We start from the raw sequence: 13365 nt of genomic DNA, 5'->3' as shown, positions 1-13365 counted from the left end.
CAGGCACTGTGCCGCTGAGGTAAATCCCCAGCCCAAACTAAGTGCTTTCATTTTTGTTTTCCTGGTACTGGGAATTGAACTCACAACCTCACGCTTGCTAGGCAGGCGCTGTGCTGGGCTGCCTTCTAACGGGTGGGCTCGGTGCCCTGCTGGGCACAGGAGTTACAAAATAAGGCCCTTCATTCCCCTGAGTCTCCGTCAGACCCCACTTGGATTTGGCGAGGGCTCTTGTTTAGAGACAAAATCTGTGAATGGGGCGTGGTGGCGCACACCTGTAATCCCAGGGCTCTGGGAGGCTGATGCAGGGGGACCTTGAGTTCAAGTTTAGCTTGGGCAATTTATCAACGTAGTGAGACCTTGTCTCAAGATAAAACATTTTTTAAAGGATGGGAATGGAGGGCATTGTGAAGACCTTGTGTTCCATCCGCAGAACCAGCAATGCCAACACCAGAACGCTGTGTGTGTATCTGGGTGTCTGTAGGAGTGGGGGCATATGTGCATTCCTGGGGTTGCACTCACACTGGTGGGTCCTCTTAGGAACTGGTCTCCTCAGAACACCCCAAGTTCTTGCCCACATTCTGAGACTTGCTGCCCCTCTTGGCTGGGGGTTGTTCAGGAGAAGGATAAACACACTCATTGAATCTTTCGGGTTTTGGCTTCATTATTTGTTTTTATTTGGTTTTCTTTTCTTTTTCTTTTTGAGACAGGGTCTCACCATGCAGTTCAGGCTGGCCTTGAGCTCACTTTGTAGCCCAGGTTGGTCTCAAATTCCCAATGATCCTTCTGCCTCAGCCTCCTGAGTGCTGGGATTACAGGCGTACGCTACCACACCCGGCTTTTTTAGTTTTTTGAGACAGGGTCTCACCATGTAGTTCAAGCAAGCCTTGAACTCACTATGTAGCCCAGGCTGGCCTCAAACTTGTGGCAGTCCTCATGCCTCAGCTTCCTGAGTGCTGGAATGACAAGTGTGATTTATTTGTTTTTAAAGATGTGTGAATGTTTCCCTCTGCCTCTCTAGAGACACAGAGGTCGCTGGAGGTCACCAGGCAGCACAGAACACGTGTCCCCGACTCAGCGCCCAGTGACGCTCGATAGGAGGCTTGGAATCGGGCTGAAACCAGCCTAAGGCGCCCCTGGGGACCCGGGCCCCTCCCACGCTGTGCCAGGCAGTTGTAGACACTTTTGGGGACTTCCTGGAGCTGCCCTGGCATGGAGACTTGAGTTTTAGATTACTTTTTAAATTTTTTGGTATCGGAAATCAAACTCAGGACCTTCAACTTGCCAGGCAGACACTTGTGCCACTGAGCTACATCCCCGGCCCTGAGACCTGACTTCTAATTCTGGCCTCTGCAAAAACCCAAAACTGCTGTGGCTTTGGGCAAACAATGGTGCTGCCTTGGTCTCACTTTTTTTCTTTGCCAGATGGGGAGATAGTGACGTCTGTCTGTGTACCCCAGAAATTACAAGGTCAAATGGGCTGGGCGTGGTGGTGCACGCCTGTAATCCCAGCACTTGGGAGGCTGAGGCAGGAGGATCGTCATGAGTTTGAAACCAGCCTGAGCTACAAAGTGAGCTCAAGGCCAGCCTGAACTTCATAGCGAGACCCTGCCTCAAAAAAAAGGACCAAAAAAAAAAAAGGTCAAATGAGATGATTCAGGTGCAGCATCAGGTCTGTTCTGCATGTCACCTGGTGGTCGGGACTTGGCAGGAGCCCCAGGGCAAAGCCGACGATCACTCTGGCGCTGCGGGAGGAGCTCAGCAGGGCGGCACTGGGCGTCTGTGGGAATGTGCTCATTTAGGTACTGTAAATCGGCAAGGGCAAGCCTTTTAGAGCTTTGAATGATATGAACAGCCCGCTGCGGCGCGCACGCCCTAGGTTCGCCGCCACCACCTAAAATGCTCCCATGGAAGGCTGGGGATGGGCTTGGTGAACCCTGTAGTGCTGTACAAAGCGGAATCCGTTTGCGGGTTTCTCTGTGTGACCTCAGTTTCCCCACTGTGACACAAGGCAGGACACCTTGACTGCTTAGCCCCCTGCGGCTCTCGGCCCATCTCCTCCCACCAGACACGTGTCAGAGCCAGCTGGACCCCCGGCCCCGCTCCCTCCCGCTGTCCCCCAGGCGGCAGCGAGTCTGGGACCCACCCTGGACAAGAGGAGGGCGGGAACAGGAGCCTGGATCTTGTTAGAAACCAGCAGAGTCCTGGGGAGGGGGGCTGGGCGTCATGCGTCATTGTCCCTGGCAGAAAGGGCGCCCTGGCCCTCCCCTAGTGCTGGGGGTGTAAGGGGACCGGCCCCCAGGGCCCCAAGCCCATCCACCCCCTGAGCATTAATGTCCCTGTGTGCCCTGTTGTCCCGTTTCTGCTGAGGACAAAAGCAGGAAGCAAGGGAAGCCGGGGTGACCCCGGAGGGGGAGCATCAGTCTGGACCTGGGGGTGGCAGAGGGGGGCGGCCCCAGGACGCTGGGCATGGACAGGTTGGCACCAGAGCCTGGCAGGGTGAAGGCGGGTGGTAATGATGTCCAGACCACCAGGCAGCGCTGGGCCAGGCTGCCTCGAAGGGGATGTCCCTGCTGTCCCAGCAGCGCTCACAGACATCCGCTAGGATGGAGCTCCGTCCCGTCTCCTCGGCCCGGTGCAGCGCCTGGCCAGCGGGTGACAGGGTGGCCGGTGGGCTCCCCAGGGTTGTGGTGGTTGACGGTGCTCAGACTTTAGTCCTCGGGGCTGCAGGGGCCTGCTGACTTCCGGGACCTCTGCCACCAACACCAGCGCGGTGCCCTCTTCGCTGCGCAGGAGGCGGCCTTGGTCTCTGAGGTGTCGCGCTGAGGCTGCTGCAGGTGTGGGGAGCGCGGGGGCCAGAGCAATGAGGTCCAGTCCTGGCAGAGGGAGCAGTTCCAAGGTGGAGCAGCACGTGCTGAAATGTGCCGCGATGCTCAGCTACACAGTGGGGGCCCCGATTCTTCACAGGAGCGGGTGGGCAGGGTGCCCGGCAGTGGCGCAGGAGCCCCTCTGTGTGTGGATGACCCACTGAGCTCTGCTGCCATCTTAGAAAAGTTTCCTCCAGACCCACCTGCAGAACTGAGTATGGGGTACACACCTGTCATCCCAGCACTGGGGAGGCTGAGGCAGGAGGATCACCATGAGTTCAAGAACAGCCTGGGCTACAGAGTGAGACCCTATCTCAAAAAACCAAATATAACAAGAAACCGAAGCTCCTGTGAGCAGCTCGCAGCCTCACACCTCCCTCCAAAGAGCCTTTAAGCACACAGTGTGGGGCTGGCGGAGTAGCTGACTGCTTGTACCCTAGGCTGTTCCCCAGGTCTTCTCTGGCCCTCAGCTCCCCGAAGCGGTAGCATCCCCGGCCCACAGGCTTCCCTGCTCCCTCCGAGCTGCGTCTGGGCTCGGGCCAGGGCCCCAGAGTGGGCCTCGGGGCCTCCGGCTGGGGTCGGCGCCTGGGGACAGGTGCTGCCTCTCTCGCAGAGTCGCGGCGCAGGACCATCTTCGAGTACCACCGTGTGGAGCTGGACACCAGCAAGATCGCCAGCGCCTCAGCCGTGGAGTTCACCCCGTTGCCCAGTGAGTAGGGGTCGTGTCCAGGCTGGGGGGCGTTGTGCCATCCTGAACTCACTCTGGAGTCAGACCGTGGTCACCCAAGCCCTGAGGGGCACGGCCATCTCACCTCCCAGCCTCCATTTCCATCTGTAACATGGGCCCAACGCCACCTCCTTCCCGGAGCTGTGGCAAAGGCTAGAGCCACCTAGGGAGAGCTTTGCTTTTGTTTGTTTGTTTGTTTTTGAGATAGAGTCCGCTGTAGTCCAGGCTGGCCTCAAACTCGAGATGACTCTCCTGCCTCAGCCTCCCAAGTGCTGGGATTACAGGTGTGCGCGCTCTGCCACGCCTGGCTCTGGGCAAAATACTTAAATAATCAGCTGTCTATATGCAGAACCAAAGGCTGATCGCTAAGGGGACAGAAACATTATGAAGAGAGCCTGCGTTTCTTCCCGTGGCAGTCACCCCTGGATGTCTGTAGGTTCAAGTTAAGGGCCAACCCCTTCAGCAAAAGTGGGCTTCGGGTCCCTAGAAGTAACCCAGCAACGGTTACCATAACAACATCCACAGCAAAGCCAGGGAGCATCCTGTGCCGCCCAGCTCTGCGACCTCCACATTAGTGATTTGCAAGCTGACCCAGAGCACGGGAGGCTCGCATGCTTTTTTAGGTCTCCTTGGTAACAGCGTCTCGCTGGAGGTAAACATCCTGCTCCTGTGGTTTCGTGGCATCCCAAGTCGTCCTCTGGGATGTGCCACGCTACGCAGGGGAGGGGTTCGCTGCGCCCCGGGGCTCGTTTTGTCTTCACAGCCATCTGCCCCACCACGGTGGCCCTAACTGTTCCCATGTGACCTCCCAACGAGGTGGGACCCGCTCATACTCAGGGTTCCTGGAGCTTTCCTCCATAAGATGTCGTGAACCGCAGGACAGCTCTAATTCTGCTGTCGTTTTTGTGGGATGATCTGTTTGGGGTCTGTCTGCCCAGGGGACCTGAACAGGCGAGGATCAGGGGAACAGGTTGGACCTTTGCATCCCCAGCACCAGCTCAGGGCCTGACCCTCTGGTCCTGGGTGGCCAGAAAGGAGGGAGGAAGGGAGGTTTAAAGAGTCAAGGCTGGACTCCAGTGAGGGCGGCACTTGCGGCCTGGAGGGCGCCCACGCTCTGGGCGAGGCCTGGACGCCATAGCGAGGCCTGGGGCTGAGCCCCTCTCTGTCTCCGTCTCCCCCCACCCCAGCCTGCCTGCAGCACCACAGCTGCGACACCTGCGTCTCCTCTGACCTGAACTTCAACTGCACCTGGTGCCATGTCCTGCAGAGGTTCGTGCCGCCTCCACACGGAGCCCCGGGTCCCTGGGGAGGACCCAGCTGTGGGCACCCGATAGACTTGCAGAGTCCTCTGCCCTCTGCACTGGGAACCCAGGAATCTGCATTTCTGCCTGGGCCGCCTTTGCCAACACCTGGGAGAACCGCCAGCCCAGGGATAGCTATGAGCCACCGAGGTGGAGCCCGAGACCCCGGGTTCCCGCGGGCCCGGGTGTGGGTGCGGAGACACCCGTAGACCCTTAGAGCTGCGGAGGGAGGTCTGTGCGTGGTTCTGGAAGCAGAGTTTCCTGGGTGGGAGCCAGATTGGGGATAAGGTTCTTAAGGCTGACTCATCATCCACGCCCCCTTGGAAGCCAGTCCCTCCCAGGATGGACGCCTAATGCAAGCTCAGTTCTCTCATCCAAGAGAAATAACACACGGGGGGTTCCCGGGGGATGAGGGCTCTTGCGGAAGTGGGAAGCCCTACAACTCAGTCCCCTTCGGGATCACCCGAGGGTCCCCACCCCAACCCTGGGACTGAGATCCGGGAGACCAGACCCCTGGGGGTCTGACTGCCGTGCTAGGTCGTGCGCACCTGCAGGGCTGAGAGCCATGGCTTGGTGATGGGGCCCTGCCATCACCTTAGAGGGGGCAGGCCTGGGAGCTCAGGGCTGGCTGCCCCTGCAGGACCCAGCGTCCAGCGCATGCTGAACCGCAGGTGAGTCAGGTGCACGCAAAATGCCTAGTGGCGCGTCTCTCTCGGCTCGGGGACCCTGCAGTGTTGTGGGGGCTTCTGGTGTGGCCTTTGCCCTGCTGTGGTGGTGACCCTGTGGCAGGCGGTGCCCTTGGAGCGTGTGAGGCTGACATGGGCTGGAAACTTCCTGTCCCCCGACACCGTGGGCCTGATGCACTCTAGCGAGGGCCCATCCTCGCCAGCTGTCGGGGGCCCAGGCTGACCCAGGTCCCTGGAATGCCAGGGGGCGCCTATGGGTCTGTTCTCCCCTCCCCTCATCCTGTTGCCCACTCCCAGTCTCCTAGGGCTCCCTCCCTGCTCTGGGCCAGGTCTGATGGAGACAACGTCACTTCCCCCGGCAGGCGTCTTCCGGTCATCCTCTACCCCAGCATGGCCCACTCTGGACTCTAAGGTGACCTCAGCCCCCGGGTGGGCTTGTGATGGTCATAACCCTTGCCTCCAGCATCACTGTCGGGCTCCCAAGAGGTGATGCGGGCGCTGCTCAGGCCTGGGCCGCCTGGCATTCCAGAGGTGCCCAGTAAATGGCTCCTTTTCCTGCCAGCCTTTGACTCTGGGTGGTTGCCCTTAGACCTGCCCTGCAGGCTGAGTTTCCAGGAAATCAGTGTGATCTAAGGAACGAGTCCCGAGCCTCTCCCAGCGCCCCCAGCCCCACAGTGGCGGGCAAGGAGACCTACGGAAAGGCCAGGTCCCGCCGTCCCGCTCCAGACAGCAGCTCCGAGCGGGCGGAGGCCTCAGCCCTGGGAAGCCTCGCCCTCCGCCTCGCCCATCTTGGGCAGATGGTGGGCGGCTGCTGGTGCACGGGGAACTTGCCGGGAGTTATTTCCAGGCCCCGGCGGCTCCGGATGTTGTCCTTTCCGCGCAGGTGTCCCTGGGCTCACGCAGGGCTCGGTGACTCCCCTAGTGCTGCAGAGACAAGAGCGGAGAAGTGCGCGGGAGGCCCTGGCTCACGCCTCGCCCCCACCCTCTCCCTGGGGAGGCGCTTGGTGTCTCCATCTCTCCCGCCTCCGCCAGGGCCCTCCCTGCCCTTTAAAGGTCATGCAGGAAGTGCTGGCCGTGTCCACCGGGGCCCAGCCCTGCCCAGCCCTGCTCTCCAAGCACAGGGCCCGAGCCGCACTTCAGAGCCCTGCGCGTGGCAGGCGTTTCTCAGAGGAGGACGTGGGCACGGCTTCCCGCGTGCTCAGCAATGCCACAGCAGCGCAGGGTCGAAGGGACCTTACAGGTCACTGGAGGTCATGCAGCCCACCACACACATCTGGGCAGATGTGGCCTTGATCCAGGGGAGCCGGATCAGGAAGGTGGGGACCCCACAGACACCTTCCTGCCTCCAGGGAAGAATGGAGGGGCAGCAGGGTCCAGCTGCAGCTTCCACGGCTGCCCAGTGCTCCGGGAGCCTGACCACCCGGTCTGTAGCTACTGAATTGGGGCTTGTGACAGAGGGGCTTCTCCGCCAGTCCCTTTGCCTCTGACATTTCTGTCCCCCTGCAGGTGCTCCAGTGGCTTTGACCGCTACCGCCAGGAGTGGCTGGCCTATGGCTGTGCCCAGGAGGTGAGTGGCTTGGGCGACCTGTGGTGGTCCCTCCCTGGGTGGCTCTTCTCTGGGTGCCTTTTTAAAAATTTTTTTGAGACATGCTCTCACCATATTGTTTAGGCCAGCCCCAAACTCATGGCAGTCTTCCTGCCTCAGCCTTCTGAGTGCTGAGATTATAGGCGTGCACCACCATACCTAGCCCTCTAAGTGTCTTTCATTGTTGGTGTCTTCTCCTCTCCTCCATTTGAGATTTGTGTTCCATCTGCTCTGAGCCCTGCAGATCATGTGGAAGGTTCTAGAAGGTTCTAGAGAGCCCTGTAAATCCCAGCCACAAGTACTTCCCAGACTTGGCCATGAGCAGACAGCCCCCAGGAGCTCCTCTGGTCCCTGTGGAGGGGACCCTGGGCATGACCTCAGCCCCAGTTGGACCCTTAGGCGAGGCCATGGACACAGTGACATCCGTGAAGCACCAGCCAGGCACCAGCCCTGCAGCTTTTCAGGGTGGCAGTCATTCTGGGGTATGGAGTGTGTCCCAGCATCTGCTATTTAGAAGCCCATGGAGGTTCCTTGTCACTGCTAGAATTTTCCAGAACACTCAGCATTTTGATTCCTTGATGTTGCTGACATACCCCCAAAAGCTGGGGGCCAGTGCCCTATTGATTAATCAAGGGATTTGAAGCAACTCACAGATTGCCCTGTAGGACAAGACTGTTACAGGACAAGATGGAAGGTTTAGTTTATTTTGTGAGACAAGATCTTGCTGTGTTGCCCAGGCTGGCTTCAGACTCCTGGGTTCAGGGCCCTCCTGCCTCAGCCTCCTGAGTAGCTAGGATTTAGTGGGAGGTATAAATGTACTTGGAGTCGGGGCTGGGGATTTAGCTCAGCGGCACAGCGCCTGCCTGGCAAGCGCAAGGTCGTGAGTTCGATTCCTGGTACCGAAAGAAAAACAAAAACAAAACAAACAAAAAAAATGTACTTGGGGTCCAGCTACATCTGGCAGTAGCACTCAGTTCTCTTGCAGGCAGAGGGCAAGACGTGCGAGGACTTCCGGGAGGAGGATCTGTACTCAGCTTCCCCCAGTAGCTCGGGCAATCTGTTGGATGAGGACGTCACCATCACCACCACTTCCTCCTCCTTCCTGGTTGACAGTCCCACCACGGAAGGTAAAGCCGGGCCCTGGGGTAGGACGGGGGCCTGGAGAGAGCTACCCAGGATGCTGTCTCCTACCCTTGTGCGGATGGGATGGGGCTTGCTGCCAGGAGACGGGGGCGGGCTCAGGAAGAGTGGGTGCCACATGGCTCTGAGCCTGGTGCTGCAGGCTATGGGTGGCCTCACTGTGAGGGGAAATCGATGTCCCTTCTGGGTGCTGGGCATTTTATCAAAGTCATCTTGGGGCCGGGCGTGGTAGCACATGCCTGTAATCCCAGCACTCGGGAGGCTGAGGCAGGAGGATCATTTCGAGTTCGAGGCCAGCCTGGGCTACAAAGTGAGCACAAGGCCAGCCTGAACTGAACAGCAAGACCCTGTCTCAAAAAGACAAAAAAAAAAAGTCATCTTCGTTTAGCTGAACCGTGACCTGCATGGCACCGGCAGGGTTTCTTTAACCCGGTCCACACTCGGATGTGGGTTCCTCTAACCCAACCCCAACTCTCAGGCCCCTTGGCATTGCTCCCTGTGCGGGCGGGGGGGGGCCGGGTGGGGCCGTGATGTCCTCTGTCCCCAAGGCTTCTCTGCCACTTGAGGCAGGGGGTCTCTCCCCGGGACATCGCACCTGGACCCTCCAGCCGTCGGTGCACACGGAAGGCGGTGGGTCCCCGGAAGGCCCTCTGACCCGGACGCCTGCTCGCAGGGGATGACGGGAAGGAGGGAAGGGGAGGAGCATGGAAAACATCGCTCAGCCACAGTCTGAGTCATCCTGGAGAAGGAAATGGGCTCCGGGGACAAATCGGGGCGCTGAGAGCTGCAGGAGGTGCTGCCTCTCTAATCGCTGGCCAGCTGGGGCTGGACCGGCCAGAGGGAAGTCACGGAGGAGAGGGGGAAAGGTAGAAAGGGCTGCTGTCCTGGGGGCTGGCCATGTGCCCAAGTCCTGCGTGGGTTCCTGTGCAGTCCTGGCCTCCCTGGGTGCTGGTAGTGTTATGAGGTGTGATGGGAAAGTACGGTGATTGTTTACATTCTTTAAAATGTATATGGCCAAAGACACATTGTCAGGAGTCCACCCTCACATCCTTCCCCTCGCTTCTGACACCCTTACCCCATCATTCTTGCCACTTTTTCTTCTTTGATTTTTTTTTTGGTCTCTTTGAAACAGGGTCTTCCTATGCAGTTCAGGCTGGCCTTGAGTTCACTTTGATAGCTTAGGCTGGTCTTGAATGTGCAAGGATCCTCCTGCCTCAGCCTCCTGAGTGCTGGGATTACCGGTGTATGCCATCATACCCAGCTAAACTGTATATTTTTATTACTCCCTGCATATCCACATTTTAATTTTTTATTTTGGGGGGTGGTGTCCGGAGTCGAACTCAGGACCTCACGCTTGCCAGGCAAGTGCTGCAGCGCTGAGCTGTACCCCCAGCCCTATAGCCTCACTGTATAAAGAAGGCATTAAGGCTCAGAGAGGAGGCTGACGGGCCCAGGAAGAGATGGACTCAGGTCTCATCTGGCTCCAAAAGCTGTCTTTCCCCTCCACGTGATGCCTTTCCCCGCACTGAGAGACATGGAAATGGGTCTGTGCAGATTCGGAACATGGGGATCCCCAAGGCAGATCTCACGCTGAGGGGACTCGGAGGTTGCCTAAGAACAGCAAGGAGCTGTTACGGGTTAAGACTCAGCCGGGCATGGTGGTGCACGCCTGTAATCCCAACACTCAGGAGGCTAAAGCAGGAGGAGCGCCACAAGTTCAAGGCCAGCCTGAACTGCATAGGGGGACCCTGTCTCAAAAAAAGAAGACTCAGGTGCTGCGGACAGGGTCGTGGTGAGACTGTGGACTGATAGAGGCAAAGCAGAAGGAAACCTCAGCAGGGTTGGGAGTTAACAAGCGAGTGAGGGGTGAGCTTGCACTTAGAGGAAACCCTGTGGTTTCCCCCAGGGCCTTCACTCTGAGCTGCATCCCAGCCCTTTTTATTTTATTTTGAGATGGGCTCTCACTAAGTTGCCCGGGCTGGGCTCAAACTTGTGATTCTCCTGCCTCAGCCTCCTAGGAGTGCTAAGAATATAGGTGTGTGCCACCATGACGGGCTTATAGGGAAATGTTTTAAGTTTTTCTTGTAGTTTATACTTTTATCATCTATTTACTGATATTTCAAGGTTTGCTGGGAACATGTCCCGCACAGGCCACCCCCTCAGGCGTGGGGAGGGTAAACAGGGTAGCCGGGAGCCGCCGAGGAGCAATGGGACCTGGATGCCACAGAGAGGTAGTGCCAGGGCCCGAGGGGCAATCAGCTGTCCCCGGGGGGTGAGAGCACCACAGTGGTGTGAGGCAAGTGAGGCTGTCAACCCAGGTGAACATTTTAAGGAGGCTCCAAGAAAATCCCAATAACCAAGATCGTATTTTAGTACAGTTTTTGCAAAAATCAAACTTAAGGCCAAAAATTCTGTGTTACACCAAATAAATATCAAAAGTGTAAATAAAACCAGGAGGGGAGCCTAACCCCAGCCCGCGAGAGTTCTGGAGGCGGGTGGCATTTCCTCCGTGGCCTGGTGCTGCAACGCGAGCGAGGAGGACTGGGGACGAGGGGCAGGGGGCCTGGGACACCTGCGAGCCCAGGCGGCTTTCAGAGGATGCAGGTGGCGGGGGGTGCAGAGAGGAAGGGCCGGGAGAGGCCGGGAGCTGCGGTGGCGGATCTGTGTGACACTAAACTGACAGCAACAGCCGCAGCCGTCACGCACAGGCCGCGGACGGGGCTGCTCCTTCTCTGCCCCATGTGAGCCCCGGGTAGGATGGCGGGAAGGACACTGAGGGGGGAAACTGCAGTCCCGGTCCCCACACGAGTCGCCAGCTCTAATCTGACACGGCTCTGTCGACCCTTGGAAGCTGGGCGCGTCCCCTCCCGGCTCCGCTGTGCCCTCCGCCCTCCAGCCACACCTAGCCGGCCCTTAGCTGTCCCTGTCTCCTGCCCCCGCCCCGCGCCCTCCCTCTCTGGGCTTCCGTTTCCGAGCATCTCAAATGAGAAGGCAGATGACCTCCCTGAGGTCCCGTCCTGACCCGGGGTGACGAAGGCTGCGGCGGTGCCGCTGACCCTGCTCCGTTTGTGCTCTCTTTGCAGATGACACCAAGCTGGATCCCCGCGCGGGAGGAGACGGTGAGCACAGCGCTGCCTGCGCCTCCTCATCAGACCCCCTTCTCTTGTGGGGGTGAGGGGGACACGGCCACCTGCCTGCCCGGGCCTCCTGCTGGATAGGACATGCTCTGCGTCGAAATGGGGCGGGACTGAGGCAGGACACCTGACAAGGAGACCTGTGGCCATGGCCTCCTCCCCAGGGGCTGGAGGTTGGTGAGGGAGGCCAGGGTCTCTAACCTGGGGTCGCAGAGAACACCAGAGGGCAGCTCCTGTCCAGCCTCAGGGGTGACCAGGAAGGGGACCCCTTGTGTGCAGGCAGGGCCCTCTGCCCTGGCTTAGTGCCCAGCACCGGCCAGGCCCAGGCTGCAGCCACCCCAAGGGCTGACGGGGACCCCCCACTCCAGGCTTGGGGTACTGGGAAGCTCCCTGCTCTGAGTCTGTGGAAAGCACCCTCTGTCCTCCGTGGGACGAGGCTCGCCAGCCCCACAGCTCCCAGGGGCCCATCCGCTCTGTGGAACTCCCCTGGTGCCCGTGGCGGGCACCCCGCAGTCTAAGAGCAGAGGACACAGGCGAACAGCAGCCTCGATGCTGCGACCAGGGACCAGCGCTGCTGTCCTCGCAGCTGGAGTTTCCTGGGGTGTCTCAGGTGCTGGGCTCGAATGACCTCAGTATCCCTCGCAGCCACCCCAGCAGGTCATTATGATTGTCACCCTTGTTCTTCAGAAGTGGCCACGGGGGCTTGGGAGGTTAAATGAGGTGCCCGAGGTCACACGCTATAGATCTGCACCCACGCAGACCGTCCCCAGGTGCCAGCCAGCACGGCCCTGTGTGAACTCCTCACGAGCGCTTGTGTGGCCCAGTGGCAGAGAGCGTCCCTGAGGGTCCTGGCGAGAGGATTTCTGAAACCTGCCCGAAGGTGCCTAGAGCGCTGGTTCCGTCCCCAGGGTGACGCCCAGTGCCTGTGAAGGCTCCTTGGGCTCTCATCTCTGGGACCGTGTCAGGACCCCAGAGGCCCAGCCCGGTCTTCCCCGCCGCCCCCGCCTGCCCTCACAGTCTCTCCACAGGCCTGCGGGACAGCCTGTCCCCGGACACCAAGGGCCGCCCCGTGCACCGGGGCACCATCGTGGGCATCGTGCTGGCCGTCCTGTTGGTGGCGGCCCTCATGCTGGCTGGGATTTACATCAGCGGCCACCCCAACTCCAACGCTGCGCTCTTCTTCATCGAGGTCAGTGTGGACTGGGCCTGGCGTCGCTGTCTGCTCCTGGCCCATTCCGTCCCGCCTGTCTGCTCCCCTTACCCTTCTCCTGCCCCACACCCAAGAGACCTCGCGATCCGTCCCAACCCATGCCGCAGAGCCAGGGCGCTTGAGTTCCCCCTTGGTGCCTCAGGCCTCCTGTGCCTATGTGGTAGCTGTCAGCTGTGCTGCCCACTTTCTTTCTTTCTTTTTTTTCTGGTACCAGGAATCGAACTCACGACATCACGCTTGCCAGGCAGGCGCTGTGCCGCTGAGCTAAATCCCCAGCCCCTGCCCGCTTTCATTTCCCCTTTGTGAGATTAACAAAATCCCCAGAGGAACTAAAGAAGTCCAAAAAAAAAATGCCACCGAGTGCCAGCTGCACAGCTGGGCAGCCCTTCCCTAATGATTTACGGTCATTTGTGCCCAAATTGCAGGCTCAGGATTATTTATAGCCATGTGGAACCAACTTCTGCTGCTTCTGTGGGTCTTAGATGACAAAGGACAAGAGGATTATGTGCCAGGGGAGGGGGCTGCTTAGTGGAGGATGCTGCCTACCTTTTTGAATACCCCAAGACCCTGAGGGGCCAGCTGAGGTGCACTCTGGGAAATCAGGCTCAGCGCTCTGGCTCTGTGCCTGGAGCCCAGAAGCTCCCACCCAGCCCTCTACTTCCGGTGGGCTCCTTAGCTTTCAAGAGACCTAGTTCAATTTTTTTTTTTTTTTTTTTTT

At 59.1% G+C, this 13365-nt stretch overlaps 1 protein-coding gene across 1 annotated transcript in view; it reads left to right on the top strand.

Annotated features, from left to right (window-relative positions):
* Nucleotides 1-13365, top strand: part of Plxdc1 (plexin domain containing 1) — a gene marked incomplete at its 5' end in the record, with an annotated part of 45793 nt that overhangs the window by 23324 nt on the left and 9104 nt on the right. Inside the window, 6 exon segments of the mRNA XM_013519432.1 lie at nt 3478-3573; nt 4779-4860; nt 7085-7145; nt 8149-8290; nt 11387-11422; nt 12466-12626. Coding sequence (XP_013374886.1) covers nt 3478-3573; nt 4779-4860; nt 7085-7145; nt 8149-8290; nt 11387-11422; nt 12466-12626 — 578 coding nt within the window.

This window comes from Chinchilla lanigera, unplaced genomic scaffold (genome assembly GCF_000276665.1).
Source record: "Chinchilla lanigera isolate Chin_1 unplaced genomic scaffold, ChiLan1.0 scaffold00050, whole genome shotgun sequence".
NCBI lineage: Eukaryota > Metazoa > Chordata > Mammalia > Rodentia > Chinchillidae > Chinchilla > Chinchilla lanigera.
This window is presented reverse-complemented; position numbering and strand designations above follow the sequence as displayed.